Source organism: Gymnodraco acuticeps, unplaced genomic scaffold (assembly GCF_902827175.1).
Source record: "Gymnodraco acuticeps unplaced genomic scaffold, fGymAcu1.1, whole genome shotgun sequence".
Taxonomy (NCBI): Eukaryota; Metazoa; Chordata; class Actinopteri; order Perciformes; family Bathydraconidae; genus Gymnodraco; species Gymnodraco acuticeps.
In genome coordinates, this window is record NW_022989843.1 from 415,093 (window position 1) to 432,164 (window position 17,072).

Genomic DNA, 17,072 nt, shown 5'->3' on the forward strand with positions numbered 1-17,072 from the left:
CTCCAACGTTCGTATACCTCTCCGCCGACACACACACAAACAAATACACACTCACCCACACTAGGGACATATAGTTAGTGTGAGTATGGGCTCTGCTGCTCGCTCTATGACACTGTACTTCTCTATAGAGAGGGACTCGAACACACAGGGTCTGCGTAGGTCGCCTTAATTAGCCACACATTCTGCTACTCAGGCTCCCAGGGGGTTTAAAAAGGGGCATGGACGGTGAGGAGAAGAAGGACGGGGAGACAGAAGGGAGGGTGAGGGGCGGGGGAAGCAGCAAGGGAGGAATGGGTGTTATAGCAAGGGGAATAAGCCAATGGGATTGGAAGGTTATTTAAAGCATGGCCTACAAAAGCATTCAGAAAAGTACGTGTGGATGTTTGTGCCTTTAGATACGAGTGCATGCATGAAATGTGATGTATACCAATGCTTGAGTGTTTACTTTACAGTCTGGATGAACCCTGTGATCTCACAAAGCTCACTCAACACATTCAGCATGTAAAAGGGTCATTGTAGGTGTGTGTGTGTGTGTGTGTGTGTGTGTGTGTGTGTGTGTGTGTGCGTGCGTGCGTGTGTGTGTGTGTGTGTGTGTGTGTGTGTGTGTGTGTGTGTGTGTGTGTGTGTGTGTGTGTGTGTGTGTGTGTGTGTGTGTGTGTGTGTGTGCTTTCACACTTACATCTGTGTATGCTAAAGCAAATAGAGCTAAATGAGGCATCGCTAAAATGCATGATCTGTTTGGTATTTTGAAAAAAAAACTTCCCAGACATGTTTTATATAGGTATGGCCCTACAATATATTATTTAAATATAGCATGATAGGTCCACTTTAATTAAATATACAAGCACTCAAATCAACATTAAAAGAAATACATACATGGAGATACAGATGGAGATTTCAGTTCTGACACTGACACTGAAACACACACACCACACACACACACACACACACACAAAGACACACAGACACACATACAGGTGCAAGGATTACGTTTTAATGTTTGAACTTCTTTTTAATCCGCACGAGAAGGGGGTAAAATGCAGGGCGCAGGGTTAAGTGTTGTTTGGTTTGAGTCGTTTGTAAAAACAAACTAAGTTAACAGAGAGCCTTTGTTTTGAGTGCTGGCATGGTCTCCCTGGGATACACACACTCATACACACATGCACACTCACAGCATAGACATGGGGCCAAGATGTCTGCAGTCTCTGTTGGCACACACGAGGATTAAAACACAGCAACAGGGAGGAAGGATGGAAACAGAGAGGGAAATAGGGGAGGGGGGAGAGAAGAAGAAAGGGAGAGTATAAATTGAGTGAGTCGGGACTGGGAAATAAAATAAGAAAAATTAGAGAGAAAGAGGCCCTGAGAGCACGACAGTGTTGCTAGTGTTTGTCCCTGGAGAGAGAAACATTGCTCTCCTATTCCATTTCCATTCATTGCAGAAAGCTTGTGTGTGAGAGTGGGGTCTAAATATTTATATGTTTTTGTTGTAAGCATGCAGAGACCATTTCTGTGTGTTCCTCTATAGGACACATAGAAACATATGAAAACATCTGCAGGGTTTCTTTAACACAAAGGTAGAGGAAGTGGTCTTTTCTGCCTTCCATACCCCTTCTTCTTCTCTCCAATGTTTGATGCTAGAAACAGAATTTAGGGCAAACTTGTCTTTAAAGGTGTTCTCACACAATATGTTTTATTTGTTGTAAAGTGTATTGAAGCACCTCTCACAGCTTTCTCCTTCCCTACTTTGCATCCTAAGCATGTTTTTCTCACCTTCCCATTTCCTCACGTTTTACCCTTTTGATCTAGATTGCTTGCAGATTTACTTTTTCAGTTTTTTTAAAGCCTTCCTTTTTCAATTCCACTCAAGTATGTTTAGCCAGCAAAAGGTCAAGAACGCTGTTCGTTCTTTGTATATTTTGTCCTCTCACATCTTGACCCTGAAGAATAGTTTGGTCTCATTCAAACATTTTGTTCAGCCTCAGATGTATTTTGTTTCCGTTTCGGAGCATAGTTTGTGGAAGAGTACTATAAAGATGTCTAAGTGAAGGAAGGACGACAATGTGGGTGTAGAAGAAGAAGAAGTACAAAGAGAGAAGACGTATAGGAGAAGGGGACAGCTTAGGGAATAAAGAAATAAGAAAAATAAAGAATTGTAAGCTGGAGGTGGACTGCAAAACAGGGTTGAAAACATAATAAGTGGAAAAATAGGAACCGGAAGAGAAGAACAGGGTGCATAGTTCAGTGGAAAAACTCTGACTTTGTGGCAACTTTGTTCATGCTGACTCTGCAAAACAACTGCCTAAAGTGAAAAAACCCTTCCTAAAATAAACCTGTCAACCTCCAAGAAAATACTTTTGGAATATACTTAAGAATACATTTGATTTAAGTCCTTGTAACTCTGGGATACATCAGCTAGTCCTAAAGGTGCTCCAAATGTACCTCCTCTTGACTTTCGGCTATCATCCAATCAAGTAAGTTGACCATTTTCAGAAGGCACATGTTGAGAAATGACACCCTTTACAAAAGATAAGACGTTTGAGGAAGGAAAATATAAACTGTCAATTACAGCAAAAAGGGACTTCAAGGCGGTTGGGATGGAGCAAGATTTGGTCGGATAAAGGCAGCATCTGTGTTCGTTAAATGTGGTTTGGTGAGCGTTCATGTGCTCCAACACTCCATCATAACCTGGGCTGGCTAATTAGGCCTCACAGATATGGATGGGGTCTACGTGAACAGCCTCGCCTAGCATCATTCTGTCACTCACTAAAATGACCCTGGCCACCTGAGCACACTCAATCACCAGGCCAGACTCAGCCCTGTTTTTGCAAGGGCTGATTCTGTGGCAAATGAGCTGCAGCTGACCACGCCCCCCTGCAAAGGAGGGGGCGAGGCACGAGCGTCATGTTACCATGCTGTTACCATGCTGTTACCATTAGGGCTGTAGCGATACACTAATCTCACGATACGATACACGATATTCAGCTCACAATACGATATATATCACGATATTCAGCCAACGATACGATTCGATACGATTCAATATAATTCGATACACTTATATCATTTTCTGAAAGATTTTAAAGGGACAGTGTGATTTTGGTGACATCTTGAGTGTTCCATTGACTTGGATTGAATTAATTCAACTGAAAACTGAAAGCATCAATTATACAATATATGGCTCTGACAGAGAGTCTACAGCTTGCAAATGCTGGACAAAATGAATCAAAAGATGTGGTGAGAAAATTTGCAAACTGTAGCTTACAAGCCTTTGAAACGTAAGTACATAAAGTGCAGTATCACAATGGAGAATTAAAAGGTGCAGCAGGTGGCGGAACACGGGGGATTTGAATGGGACTTGTTAGAAATTAAAATCAATGTTTTGATGGCATAAAGTACCTTAAACATACCGTCAGTTTAAATGCTGTTTTATACTGAAAAACCAGAAGTTCTTGTGCACAACCACTTGTTAAGCTTTTATTCTGAAAATCCTTCATCTCCGGTTAGCATTTAGCATGTGGCTAATATACCATTTACTATAGAGGTGAATTTAGCAGCGATATAACACGGAGTGTTGCACACCGAAACCTACTGATTTCAACACTACAACTATAGACAACGAGATATTATTATTGCTGAATATTAAATGAAGGTAGAGTTTATTTGAATACGTTTGTTTACAGATGTGGGTAGCATGAGACAACATCCGGAACTACCGGAAATGATACCAGCCGTGAGGTATTTTTGGAGTATTGATTACAGCGTTTAAAATGTATTAAATGAAAAGTCATGAAAGACATAAGGAGGAGAAAAGGCGTGTTTAGTTATATATTTAATGTAAAATGTCTGAATCCTCTGTAATGCGCAACAACGAACATTGGAGACGTGGAGGGCCGGCCCCAGCAGCGCCAACCGGCCCACAGGGAGGAGCCAGCAGAGGATATTTAACAGCTGGAGAGGTGGAGCTCGCCCTCTTCCCTTCGCTCACGAGAGCCTGAACACAGCTGTTTTTCTGACTGAACAATATTCTGCTTGTAAACATACCCGCGCCTTTATTTTTAATTAAAGTATACATTTGAACCTTCACAGAGAGTCAATTAGTCTCCTTTTTAAAGCTTCTCTCCTGGACGCGAGAATAACGAACACAGTTATCAGACTTAATGTATCATACCCGCGGCTGAAATATCGATACTTTCTCGGAAAACTAAATATCGATATATATCGCAGGATCGATTAAATGGCACAGCCCTAGTTACCATGATGAGTTTACATGATGAATTGGAAATGGGGGACCCTGATGTAAACAAGACGAAAGTCTTTCTCTGGTCTGCATCCCCTTAACAATTGTATGTTTTGAGCTGTACTGTACTGTACCCAATATACAAGCTGTTAATAAACTTTTCAATCAATCAATCAATCAACCATGCTGTTACCATGCCACGCAACCTCTCATTCCCCTGATAGGTGGAGAGTTGCCCATATAGGCGGAGCACCCCGTTTCTGACGTCAGAACAATTTCAAATCTGGATCAGTCTGTATCAGATGCGTTAAAGCCCCGTTTTTAGAGATCTGGGTATGGAGGAAAAGAGAGAGGGTTGTGTGTTCTGACACTTGGTGAGTTCCCTGACACACCGGGGACACATATTCACGTATAAAAGACGTACAAAAGTGCATTTTGCATGATAGGTCCCCTTTAAGTTAAACAAATCAATTCTAAAGATACAAAAACAGAGACACCACACACGCAGTTTGGGTTTGAATACCAAATAAGATTACATAACATTTATGAAATATGTGACCTATGTGTTGAGGCATGTGCAGTGTTGCATACTACAGTGACATGTCTGTTTGTGTGTGTGTACTGTAAGTGCTTTTAGTGGAGGTACTTAGTGTTTGCATGTATTTGCTTAAGTGACTAACAATTCACGTTCCCTTAATGTTTAAATAGTGTGTTTGTGTGTTTGCCTGTTTGTGTTTGTGAGGAGAGCTAAACTACTGTAATGTATTTTATTTAAGCAGAAAATATTTTTGAGGATCGACTACATGCTTGTCAACAACAGCTTCATATATTTAATTCTGGGAGTGTCACATGATTGCCTTAATACATTAATGTCTAAATTAAATTTAGGATTTAGGATTCCGAGTTAGCCAAGGGATCCTGGTGTGTGAGGTGCTCCGCGGTTAAGGATTGTAGCATGCACATATTCAACAGTTAGTGTACTGGAGAGGCTGTTACTATATTGGTTGCACAAAAATTGGCATAAATTAAAGGTGTTAGTAGCAATACAGCAGATTAGGTTGATCTGTTATTTTACCTAAAAAAAGAATAATAGCTATTTGAATAAAAGACTATTCCTTTAATTTTTCGATTGAGGTTAAATTATTTTAGTGTTAACTAGCTAGGAGTCTTTAGTCTGCTATGCTTTAAACATATTAAAATATGTTGAAAAGAGAGCAGTGTTGATGTATTTTGCGCACTGTATGAAAGAATTTTAAACATCACGTCATTTAAGAATGTATTCACTATGTAATGGAACACAATGTTATAAAAATGTAAAACTTACAACATGAAATTCCTAGCTTGCAATCCTAAACAAAGGGAAAAGCGTAATTGGTAATGATCACACATCCTTTCAGGTATTAAGGCAGAGTGCATCCTCAATAGTGTCCACTTTTCAACTATTAAAAACAACTCTCATCTCCACAAAAATGCTCCAATTTCACTGCTTTCCTGGTAAGTTGCTGTTTGATTATGTTCCATTACCAAGGGGAAGTCAACAAATATCTAGTTTCACCTTTTTAAAATGTTACAAGTTGCACAGAAAATTGTGTCAAATTGCTTGCTCAAGCTGAAACTGATTTATTTGATTCCACGGCATGTGCATAATTAGAAATTACATTGTTTGGCTACAGCAGAATATTCCGTAAAGATAATTTAGACACACACACACCCACAAAAGCAGATAAAATAGCATGTCCCCGTATGGAGCATGCACAGTGCATTACCCCAGTTCTGGTATTGAACGAGGCCCATTAGCAGTGTTAATCTATAGCTCTTATCATGATCATGAAATAGAGCACTGCTCCCATTCTGGCAACATCAGCCACGCTATAAACTATTAAGCATTTTTCGAATATAAACCACCAGACAAAACTAAGGTCATCCCGAACCTGTTCCACTTCTATTTAGGTTTAATTTATTCAACCTGTAAAGCAATAAAAAAACGTAACAGGGTGGAAAGAAGGGAGAAACTCATTTTACAAGTGAGACAAAACTCCCGGAAGGCAGTGGAAATTACTAACAATATCAGTTACAACACTGAAAACTCAACAAGGTCGGGCCTTCACAAGCAACAGAATTAATACATTGAAGATGAATAAAAAAAACAATATATTTGCTATAAATAAAACACACTGAAGGATTATACTGTATACTGTAACTACATATTAAAATTCCACTAAAACTGCGTGAGAAGAGACATAAATTAATAATAACTTGAAATGATAATCAAAAATGAAGTCCAACAAAAAACAATACTTGCTCCAGGGCGCATCAATAGCGTTTTGACAGGGAGAAGAGACACACAGATGCATAAAAACATCTCATTATATTTTATATTTTAGAGCACGGGTACACAGCGGCAGAAGGGATGCAAAATACAATACGACAGTTCTGTGTAATTACAGCTAAGTGGCATCGAAATGGTTATATAGTGATAAATACACAAATAATGAATGATTACTGTATAATTAAAATGAATAAAGAAACAAATGAGAGCTGAAAGAGAGCTTTGAGCCAATCTTCAGCGCAATGATATGATAATTGAGGTCTTCTGGGACACATGATGCATTTAGTCACCATGATCAACAATGGGTTTCTTTGTTGGTCTCAGCTAACTGTCAACCTACATACATATATGCATACAAATATACCGAAGTTCTTTGTATATGCAATACATAACCATAAACACATGCATAACACACTTAAAAAACACACATACACACACAAAAGCCACATACTGTTTCTAATTACTGCATCTATTCAAGATACATTCCCTATTATACGCTTATACTGAACACTGCGTATAATGTTGGATCGAATTATATTACTGAACAACAATAGGTAACAGGAATCAATTCACAATATTAATTGTCAGAGGTAGTAATCATGTCCGCCCTCTCATTCATTAAAAAGCACACTCAGTGTTTCATGTCTCAAGCAGTAATATCTCATTAGAGATTAATACAGATCAGCTCTTTTAATTAATCATCCTGCCCACACAATTGCTGATAAAAGCCTGTGATCTTGCCTGTATGCTGTCTCTGTGTGTGTGTGTGTGTGTGTGTGTGGTGTGTGTGTGTGTGTGTGTGTGTGTGTGTGTGTGTGTGTGTGTGTTTGTATGTGTGTCTTCCCTTTAGTAAAGAAATGTCAGCTTCACTCCAACTTACAGTCTTCATTGCTTTTTCATTAAAGAGGTAACAAGGAGGTACTGCATTGAATCAGTTCTGCTTCTTGTGTGTGTGTGTGTGTGTGTGTGTGTGTGTGTGTGTGTGTGTGTGTGTGTGTGGTGTGTGTGTGTGTGTGTGTGTGTGTGTGTGTTAGTTCCGCAGCTTTCTGTGAATTGGTGCATACGTGTACATGGTAACACTTGTACAAATGTGTGCTTTTAGCATCTTAATCTGAGCATGAAGGCCCCTCTTTGTTTACAGCATCCCATTGATGACGGCAGGAGTGTGCTTGTGTGTAAATTGATTTAAATGTGAAAGAGTGTGTGTTTGCATCTCTGAATCCCTATAGACTTCTTTGTGAGAGCCATATCATAATCTGGTTTCTAAAACATAACTTTCAGTGTTTAATCTGACGTTACTTTGATGAGTTTTTCCTTCAGGCAAGAAAAAAAAAAGACAACAAAACTTTTGATACATGCCAAAGCTCAGGGAAATAAGCAGCGGTTTAGAATCACCTCAATCTCCACATCTCAAACAACACCATGCTGATGGATAACAACAGGCCATGGATATAACCTCTATACCTTGAGGCTAGAATGGCTAGCACTTCCCAAAAATCATCAGTTTTTCACCAGCATGCTGAAATGTGCTCCAGCAGTATGAACACATCCATCTTCTTCGCTTGAAGTTGTAATGTGGAAACAACATGGACTTGAAATATGTCTTGTATTCTATGTTCAGTCATTAAAAACAAATCAACATTTTCTAATTAAGGAAACTTGAGGTCCGTTCATTTGAGAGCTAGTTTTTCAGATGTTTCACAGTTACTGTATGCAACTCTAATGGCCTTTTTACCCTATCTACCTATACAAGTCAAACAGCTTTTACAACCAAGTCATGGAACCAACATAGCCTGATATGCTATCTACAATTCATGCCAGTGTCGGGTGGAAAATAAGACAGTTGCAGGCTAGAAAAGGAAGTCTGCTTTGTCTACTTCTGTCTGAAGTCATGGAGCATTGTTTCCCCAAATTACTATGATTTCAATTGCAACGTACCATATTGAAATGTTAGTAAACTTTATCTGCCTTTGGAGAATGGAAGGTGGGGCTTAGCATTTTAGCATCACCTGTACCATAGAGACTAGCATCAAAGTTTTAAAAATATCTGCACTTTTAATTGTCTAAAGCTCTTAATTAGAGTGCTTAAAGCTGTTGTGTCATCAGTTTTATTTCCCTTAATGCCACATCTGGTTCGTTCATTGATGCTGATGCTGTCCATAAGTCAAAGCTAGATGTGGCTAACGGCTAGCTAAGTGGTGCTCATTGAGCTGGGGTCCTGCTATAATAGTTTCATGCAATGGGAAGTCATTAATCAGCCGAGAGGGGAAAAGGCAGTGAGGAGTAACAGGGAAGCAGGAACTTCTGTCACTCCAACACAAGGTTGGAGAAAGAGATGGATGGAGAGACTGATAGGTTAAGGTGACCAGATTTTCAAAATTAAAACCGGGGACATTTTGATTTTTGCGGTCAAAATATAACTAACATATACAATTTTCTTCACTGTTAAAGAAAAAAGGGGGACAATTCTGGTTCAATTAAATTAATTTGAACATTTTAACTGTTGGATACAAACAGAAGGACAATAGCTCATATATGAGACTTCCAAGTTCTTTTATTTTGAAACTGTACATCAGATTGTCCAGATTCTCTCAGAGTGATTAGATGGGGTGTCCTGCTATCATCCTGAAGAGAAATAAGTGTTTGATAATTTGACAGTTTTTTATTTATTCTTGTATAAAAACAGAAGGACGATAGCCCATATATGAGATTTCAAAAGTATTTTATTTTGAAACTCTACATCAGATTGTCCTGATTTTCTCTGATTGACTAGATGGGGTCTCCTGCTATCACCCTGGAGTGAAATAAGTATTTGATTGACTTTGAATGACTCTTTGATTATAGACAGTTTCCATTAAATAATAATCAAAATATAGATGGACAATAGATCTAATTTGAGATTTTAAACAGCATACATTTTAAATTGTGCTTCAGAAAGTAATGTTATTTTTAGCAGTGTTGTGAGATGGTGTCAACATCAATTGAAATTAGTCACCCAGAGGAAATGTCCGATATGTATCTTGTATAAAAACATGTCTTGTATAAAAAAATGTAAGGATACATAACTGTATCCTTACATTTTACATTCACTCAGTTATAATGTGGTTATACGTAGTTTGTTTTACATTATTATTGATCACATTATATAGTACATATTTCTTAATTTAAGCTCCAGTAGCCTATATATGGTATGTTTTTTAGTTATATTTGTTATTGACCGAGTAAACGCTTTTATTCGGGCTGGCTTGACTGTTTTCCGAAGTGGGGGCTGGCTTGACCGCAGTCTGTTTACCCAGTGTTTCCTGACATGAAACGTTTTATTTCACCTTGCTATGTGTTTTTAACGTGTATTAAAAAATGGGGACATTTCCGCGGATAGTTTCAACCGGGGACAGGCCAATACAAACGGGGACAGTCCCCGGAAAACGGGGACGTCTGGTCACCCTATGATAGGTGAACAGGAAAGAAAAGTGGAACAGACCTTATCCATATGTATGCTTATAAGCTTTCCATTCAGCCATGGCTAACGCTGTTGCAGCTGACTTTTCCTGACACCAACCCATACGCCAATATACTGTATTCTAATTTTGGCAACAAACATGCTGGATCTTGTATGAAGTATTTTCAAACTGTGCGTGTTGTCTGGACTGCATTTGTAAATAGTGCATCCACATAACATTATACATATAGGAAGAAGAAAATATATACATGTTTTGCCATCAGCCTGCATCTTTACTCAAATGGTACATTAGTGTTTCTCTTCAAGTCTTTCATACTTTTACATAATTTCTTTTTTTTTGTGACCAACTTTTTATTGCTATTTTTTATTTTTGCCCTCACAGAGGGACTTATACTGTATACACAGATACAAATTATATAGACAATAATACAAAAAGAAAAAGAAAAGACAAAGAAAAAATATAGGGAATCCCTTTCCCATGCCAATAGAATATATTAGGCCCTCAGAGAGGGCCTAGAGGGCCCTGACGGCTCGCCACTGGTTCTTTCAATTGTACATTGGTGCTTTCATTAATCCAGTTTTTCAAGGCTTGAAGCGTGAAGGAATAATAATAGAGCTCGAGATTGGGAACATTAAGGCCTCCACTGTTTTTATCATATTGTAGAACTTTGTATCTGATTCTTGGGTATTGGTTTTTCCAAATATATTTTGAAATCCTATTCTGAAGTTTGTCTCAAAAACCGTCTGGTGGAGATAAAGGTAACATACTATCTAAGAAATTAAGAAATTGACTGTAGAATATTGATCTTTATGATTTAAATTCGTCCTGCTAAAGAAATTGTGTGAAAATTGTGTGCAGATATCACTGTAAAATCAATCGACAATAAGGGGAATACTTACTTCCGGGTGTACAATTCTCCGTTATCCAATGAGAATGGACGCTCACATTGCCTTTAAGGGCAGCCGACACAAACGAATGCCGTGCTTCCATGAGCGTCATTACCAGTAGAAATACATTGCTTTTAAAATCGTGCTGTGCAACACGAAAAAAAGGGGAAAATCGTGTTGGTGAACACGAATCAATAGATAAAAAATTGTGTTGGTGAACACGAAATGCCATGAGACTGGGTTGGCTTGTCAGCCAGGTGTGTATTTGTATACCCATGGTGTGTGTACAGGACACAATACATTACCCCCTAACCTCAGTCTATGCATTTCACACTCATTGATATGTATTTAAACACCATTTCTAAAGGTTAGAGTTTAAAATTCAAGGCAAGAGTCAATAATCAGAAAGACAAGCTTTTCATGTTAGATTGTCAATGCATTTACATAGTAAATATATTAAGATAGATAACATAACGCTGTGGAGGAAATTATAATTCCCTTAAGAGAAACTGATAAATTATTCACGGACAAAGTTTGTCTTTTGTTATAGTTGATAAAGTAATAAAGAAAGTCAATATACAATTGAAATCTATCTCAAATGCAGGAACAGAGCAACTTCATGCTCAAAGGATAAAATGGCTTTGCACCCCGAACACAGCTTTCAGTCACACTATATCTGGTACACTATACCACACGTTAATTATCTTAGGCATTATCTAAACATCCCCACCATTAAACCATAAAACCCCCCCAGTTCTTAACCATTTGCAAATCCACCATTTGCCCTTCCTGAAATGTATATCCTATATGTCTCTGTTAAACACATATAGGACTAAAAATACTATTTAAACGAGTAAAAGGCAATCACTCAGCCCCCTGGTTCACCACCAGTCTCCGTGCCATGAAAGCCTCTGGCCGCCAACTGGAGCGGCTCCACAAAAAATCTGGCCTCACCGTCCATCTGGAGGCGTTTCGAGAGCATGTCAAATCTTACAAGGACGCCCTCTCAAAAGCTAAGGCACACTACTACTCCTCACTCATCGGTAACCAGCAACACCACCCCCGTATGCTCTTCTCCACCATAAACCGCCTACTCCGCCCAATTGACCCCCCCAACCCAGCAGACGCCCCCGAGCTTTGCACCAGGTTCCTTGACTTCTTTGAGGACAAAGTCAACTCCATCCACCAGAAACTCCAGGCCTCTGCCCCATCCCATCCACATGCCACACCACCCTCCAGTCACTGTTCGCTCAACTCAACACCTGCCTCAATGTTGTCTCTCCTCCTTTGCACCAGTGGATGCCACACAGGTTACCAAACTTGTCTCAAAAGCTAAGGCTACAACCTGCTCCCTCGACTCCATGCCCTCTGCCCTGGTCAAAACTTGCCTACCCATCCTCTGCTCCACCATTGTTAAAATGACCTGGTCTCGACCCCGAGGACCCCAGCAACTTCCGGCCGATCTCCAACCTTCCTTTTCTTAGCAAGATCATGGAAAGAGCAGTTGCTGCCCAACTCCACCATCATATGTCCGACCATGAGCTCTACGAAACCTTCCAATCAGGCTTCAGATCCAACCACAGCACAGAGACGGCCCTTATTAAAATAACCAATGACCTCCTCATAGCCGCCGATTCAGGCCTCGTCAGCATCCTTATCCTCCTGGACATCTCCGCCGCATTCGACACAGTCTCCCACACTATCCTACTCAACCGCCTATCCGTCTACCTTGGCCTCTCTGGTACAGCCCTCTCCTGGTTCCATTCCTACCTCTCCAACAGGCAACAGTTTGTGACCATCGGAAAATCCAGCTCTCCCCCAGCCCCTGTCAACCAAGGTGTGCCGCAAGGTTCGGTGCTCGGCCCCCTTCTATTCAACATCTACATGCTCCTCCTCGGTGAAATCATCCGCCGACATGGTCTCAACTTCCACTCCTATGCCGACGACACCCAACTCTACATCAGTACCAATCCATCATCCCAGCTACCCCCACTGTCACTTGTCAACTGCCTCCGCGACATCCAAGCCTGGATGTCAAAAAATCTACTCCATCCACCCTTCCCCTGAGGTTCGCAGCCTGGGCGTCACTCTGGACTCTAGCCTCACCTTCAACTCCCACATCAGGTCTACTGTCAAAACTGCTTTATTTCACCTACGAAACATCTCCAGACTCCGGCCCTCTCTCCCCGACCCCGTTGCAGAAACATTAATTCATACCTTCATCTCCTCTCGTCTGGACTACTGCAATGGAGTTCTCTTCGGGGTCACCAGCAAAGCCCTGGACAGGCTCCAGTACGTCCAGAACTCTGCAGCTAGGCTCCTCACCCACACTAAGCCCTGGCAACACATCACCCCTACCCTCATCCACCTTCACTGGCTCCCGGTCAAATCACGCATCCAGTACAAACTCCTCCTGCTAACTTACAAATCTCTCCACTCCCTAGCCCCTCCATACATCTCTGACCTCCTTCAGCCCTACACCTCCTCTCGTCACCTGCGGTCCTCTGACAAAAGGCTGCTCTCCATCCAGCGCTCCAAGCTGAAAACATTTGGCAACAGAGCCTTCAGTGTCGCAGCCCCCACCCTCTGGAATTCTCTCCCCTCTGCAATCAGGAATGCAGACACTCTGGACACCTTCAAAAAACAGCTCAAACACCATCTGTTCACTCAGGCCTTTGGCCTCAACTAATATACAGTACTCAGCAACCTGTTCCTGTTTTGTTTTCTTCAGCCTGTGTATCTGTATGATTATTATTACTTTTTGTTTTGTTACTTCCCATTGTAAAGCGTCCTTGGGTTTCGTGAAAGGCGCTATATAAATTGAAATTATTATTATTATTATTATTATCACAGTATAAGACATAATCTATGTATATTGTTTAAATGATTATATGAAAATGTGATACGACAACGCCTACAATCAAAACCAGAATCAAGCTCAGCGATCTAAGTCTATTCATTGTAAACTTGAGAAAAATGTGAGGATAATACACAAATCATGAATATTTCATTGTTCTTTGGTGCAGAATCTGTCCTTGTGATAACAACTATATCGCTCATTGCTCAGATGTAGGGCATTAAAAGGTGCCTTGTTGCAGAATAAACACAGATCTTCGCATTTATGCACCCGCAAAAACAAGGAATAGGCAAATCAGCTGCTGACGAGGGGAAACATGAGTATTGAGATTCAGTCTTACCTCTGTGCTGTGGAGGAGGCCCTTCTCTGACACATCACCGCCAACGAGTTGCTTCCGGGCGCCATTTCCTGTTTGATCTCCCACGCAACGAAGTTGCTGGGTTTCACAGCCAGGAAGTTAATGCCTGACTGGAACCACACCCTGCAGAGAGGAACGAGACAAAGAGAGAGAAGAGAAAGTGAGGTTAATTTAAAGTTCGCACGAGCACATCATAAACAAGATAGGAGAGGAAGCCGAGTTGACACACTGACAGTTAGGGGGAATTTGCTTAAAATTGAATTTGGTGTCCTTGCCCCGATTTCTCGCAGATTTTCTTGAATCCCTGATATGTGCCATAATCTTTGTATACAATGTCTTTCAAAAATGTATTCACACAGCATGGTGCTGCCTCCCACAGTATGTTTTGGTGGGAAAAGACAAAGGATTGACAGTAATAGTTCTTGAGAAAGAAACGTTTGTATACACTGCGCGAAGGATGCTATTCTGTAGATGATATCTAATACATAACATGTTGCTTTGCTAAGGAGAGGCAACAATTATGAGCAGTGTAAAATGATATGATTGTTTCTGTTACTTTTCTTTCCTTTGTTTGCCTTTCTCCTCTGTAAATATTTGTTTTGAATGGCAGTCTTTCTCACTAAGTACTTTGCAGAGGTATCCTCTATTAACTGACCCTCATGTTTTGCCAGCCCTCGTCCTCTCCCTTCTCCTGTTCTCTTTTCTTCTCTCTCCAGTTAGATTAGGGCCATTCATCTCTGCCTCTTCTTTTACATCCAGGTTTTCCTTTAATCTGGAGGATTTCCTCCTCCATTTCTCTTGGCTTCAACCCTCCCTACTTCTATGTTTCAGTTTTCTATTAGATGTCATACCCCTTCCTTTCCTTCCCATCTTTCCTATCCTTCCCTTCCAGATGTCATTCTTGTTTCTATTCCTCCTTCTTCAGCATTCCCTCGTTACTCTCTGTCTCTCTCCTTTATTTTCCTCACCAGGTCTTCTCTTTCATCTCTTGTCTTCACCTCCTCCTAAAGCTTGCCTTTCATCCATCCCTTTGTGATTTCCTTCCCTTCCTTCCCCCCTCTCTTCCTCCCCTATACAGTATACCTTAGTTTATCCCTCCCTCTGCCCCTCCTCCCCTCCTCCCCCCTTCAATCTCAAGGCATACTATGGTTAATCTCTTTATTTTCCCCCATCTCTCTCTCTCTCTCTCTCTCTCTCTCTCTCTCTCTCTCTAATCCGTCCCGATGTGTTTTGTTCTATTTATCACCTTAACGAGACCCTACCTCAGTTTATTAACACACTTCCTAGTCACGCACACACATGCACACAAGCTTGTTTACTGCTTTTCTTATTAAGACACAAACAATGGTCTCTGGTAACAACAAATACCAACATAGGCACGCTCTCCAATAAACTTTTTCCTCTTTACAGAAGGAAAATAATCTGCCAACCCTCTTTGTCTCTCTTCTCATTATTACTTTTGTGTGTTTGTGTTGCTTCATGTCTTGCCAAAAACTACCAGCAAATATGCCATGTACTGTATGTCCCTTGATATGTGTTCTGCATGTTATACGTGTGTATATACTGTATGTATGCACCTGTATATGTGTGTGTGTGTGTGGGGGGGGGTGTTGTGCTGTATCTAATAAGATGCTTTCTGGGGTTTGACTCAAAGGGAAACCTCTTTTGAAAAGTTGAAATTCAAATGTGTGTGTGTGTGTGTGTGTGTGTGTGTGTGTGTGTGTGTGTGTGTGTGTGTGTGTGTGTGTGTGTGTGTGTGTGTGTATGTGTGTGTGTGTGAGGCAACACAGCATAATATAACTGGTGTTTCCCCAAACACTTTTTTATTTAACAGCTTAATGTTACATACAATGTAATATTCCCAACTCTACGCAATGTTCTGCTTCCTTTGTTTCTCTCTCGATCCCTCTCTTTTTCTGTTTCCTCTACAGTATCTCCATACCTCACCCTCTCCTCTCTCCCACGTTCACTCTGTCCTCCTCCTCCTAAAAAAAAACAACTGAATTTAAGATAATACACTTCAAAGGAAATGTATTTCACCTACTGTGGCAACAAAAGTGTGTAAAGGAAAGGGAGTTAGGAGAAGAAGAAAAACCTGGAGGTATAATGTGAGAAACGCATTCCTCAACACCGCTGAGAAACATTCACCCGAGAAATGTCTAGATGACAAGGTTGTGGCAAAGACAAATCATAAATAAAACATACTGGAAAAATAATTAATAAATACAACTTTTCCAGCACTTTTCTATCAAAGAGCTCTCACAAGAGAGCATGTATCGCAGTTGTGTTAATCTTATATCAGATAATGCACTATTTTGAGAACTTTGGAAAAATATCTTAACATTTAAAGATGCAGTCCGAGTACACATGAACTAGAACACAAACTGTGACAGATTTAAAAATGCAACCTATATTCATCCAAAACCATCGCTATTCCAGAAAGTTTGCGAACATATTGAGAATGTCTGCTAATATAATAACTGACATTGAGCTGAAAGAAAAAAGATGATGATTCAGGTAAAACTCCAAGATGGTGTTGGAAAACATAGATTGATTGTGGTTGCCTGGTGATAAATACATACAGTATACCTACAACACACAGTCATATGTTAAATAAACATGGCAACATTGCTGTCCCATGGTGCATCTGTCAGGACCTTGGTGTGCGTGTCTGTCAACAGGATGATGGACAAGGCTGCATCCCTCAGCTGCTTCTGTCAAATCAGTGTACAGCAACAGAGCATGACAAGTGTCTGTGTGTCTTCCTGTCTCTGTTGGTCTGTTGTTTTTAGGTAATGCAGAAAGACAAGCAATACTTCTGTCTTCCCTTTGTCTTTATACACCTTTGTTCTATTTTTCATGTCAATGATGCAGCACTGTCTTGAAATGTGATTACCCACTCTCCACGTTCTATCAATCCATATATATATGTGCTTTTAG

The 17,072-nt window shown here is 40.4% G+C and overlaps 1 protein-coding gene across 1 annotated transcript in view; it reads right to left on the bottom strand.

The window, feature by feature from the left end:
* The window catches only part of si:dkey-215k6.1 (transmembrane protein 132C), a 289,465-nt gene that overhangs the window by 127,749 nt on the left and 144,644 nt on the right, over window positions 1-17,072 (bottom strand). Inside the window, 1 exon segment of the mRNA XM_034238564.1 lies at window positions 14,115-14,255. Coding sequence (XP_034094455.1) covers window positions 14,115-14,255 — 141 coding nt within the window.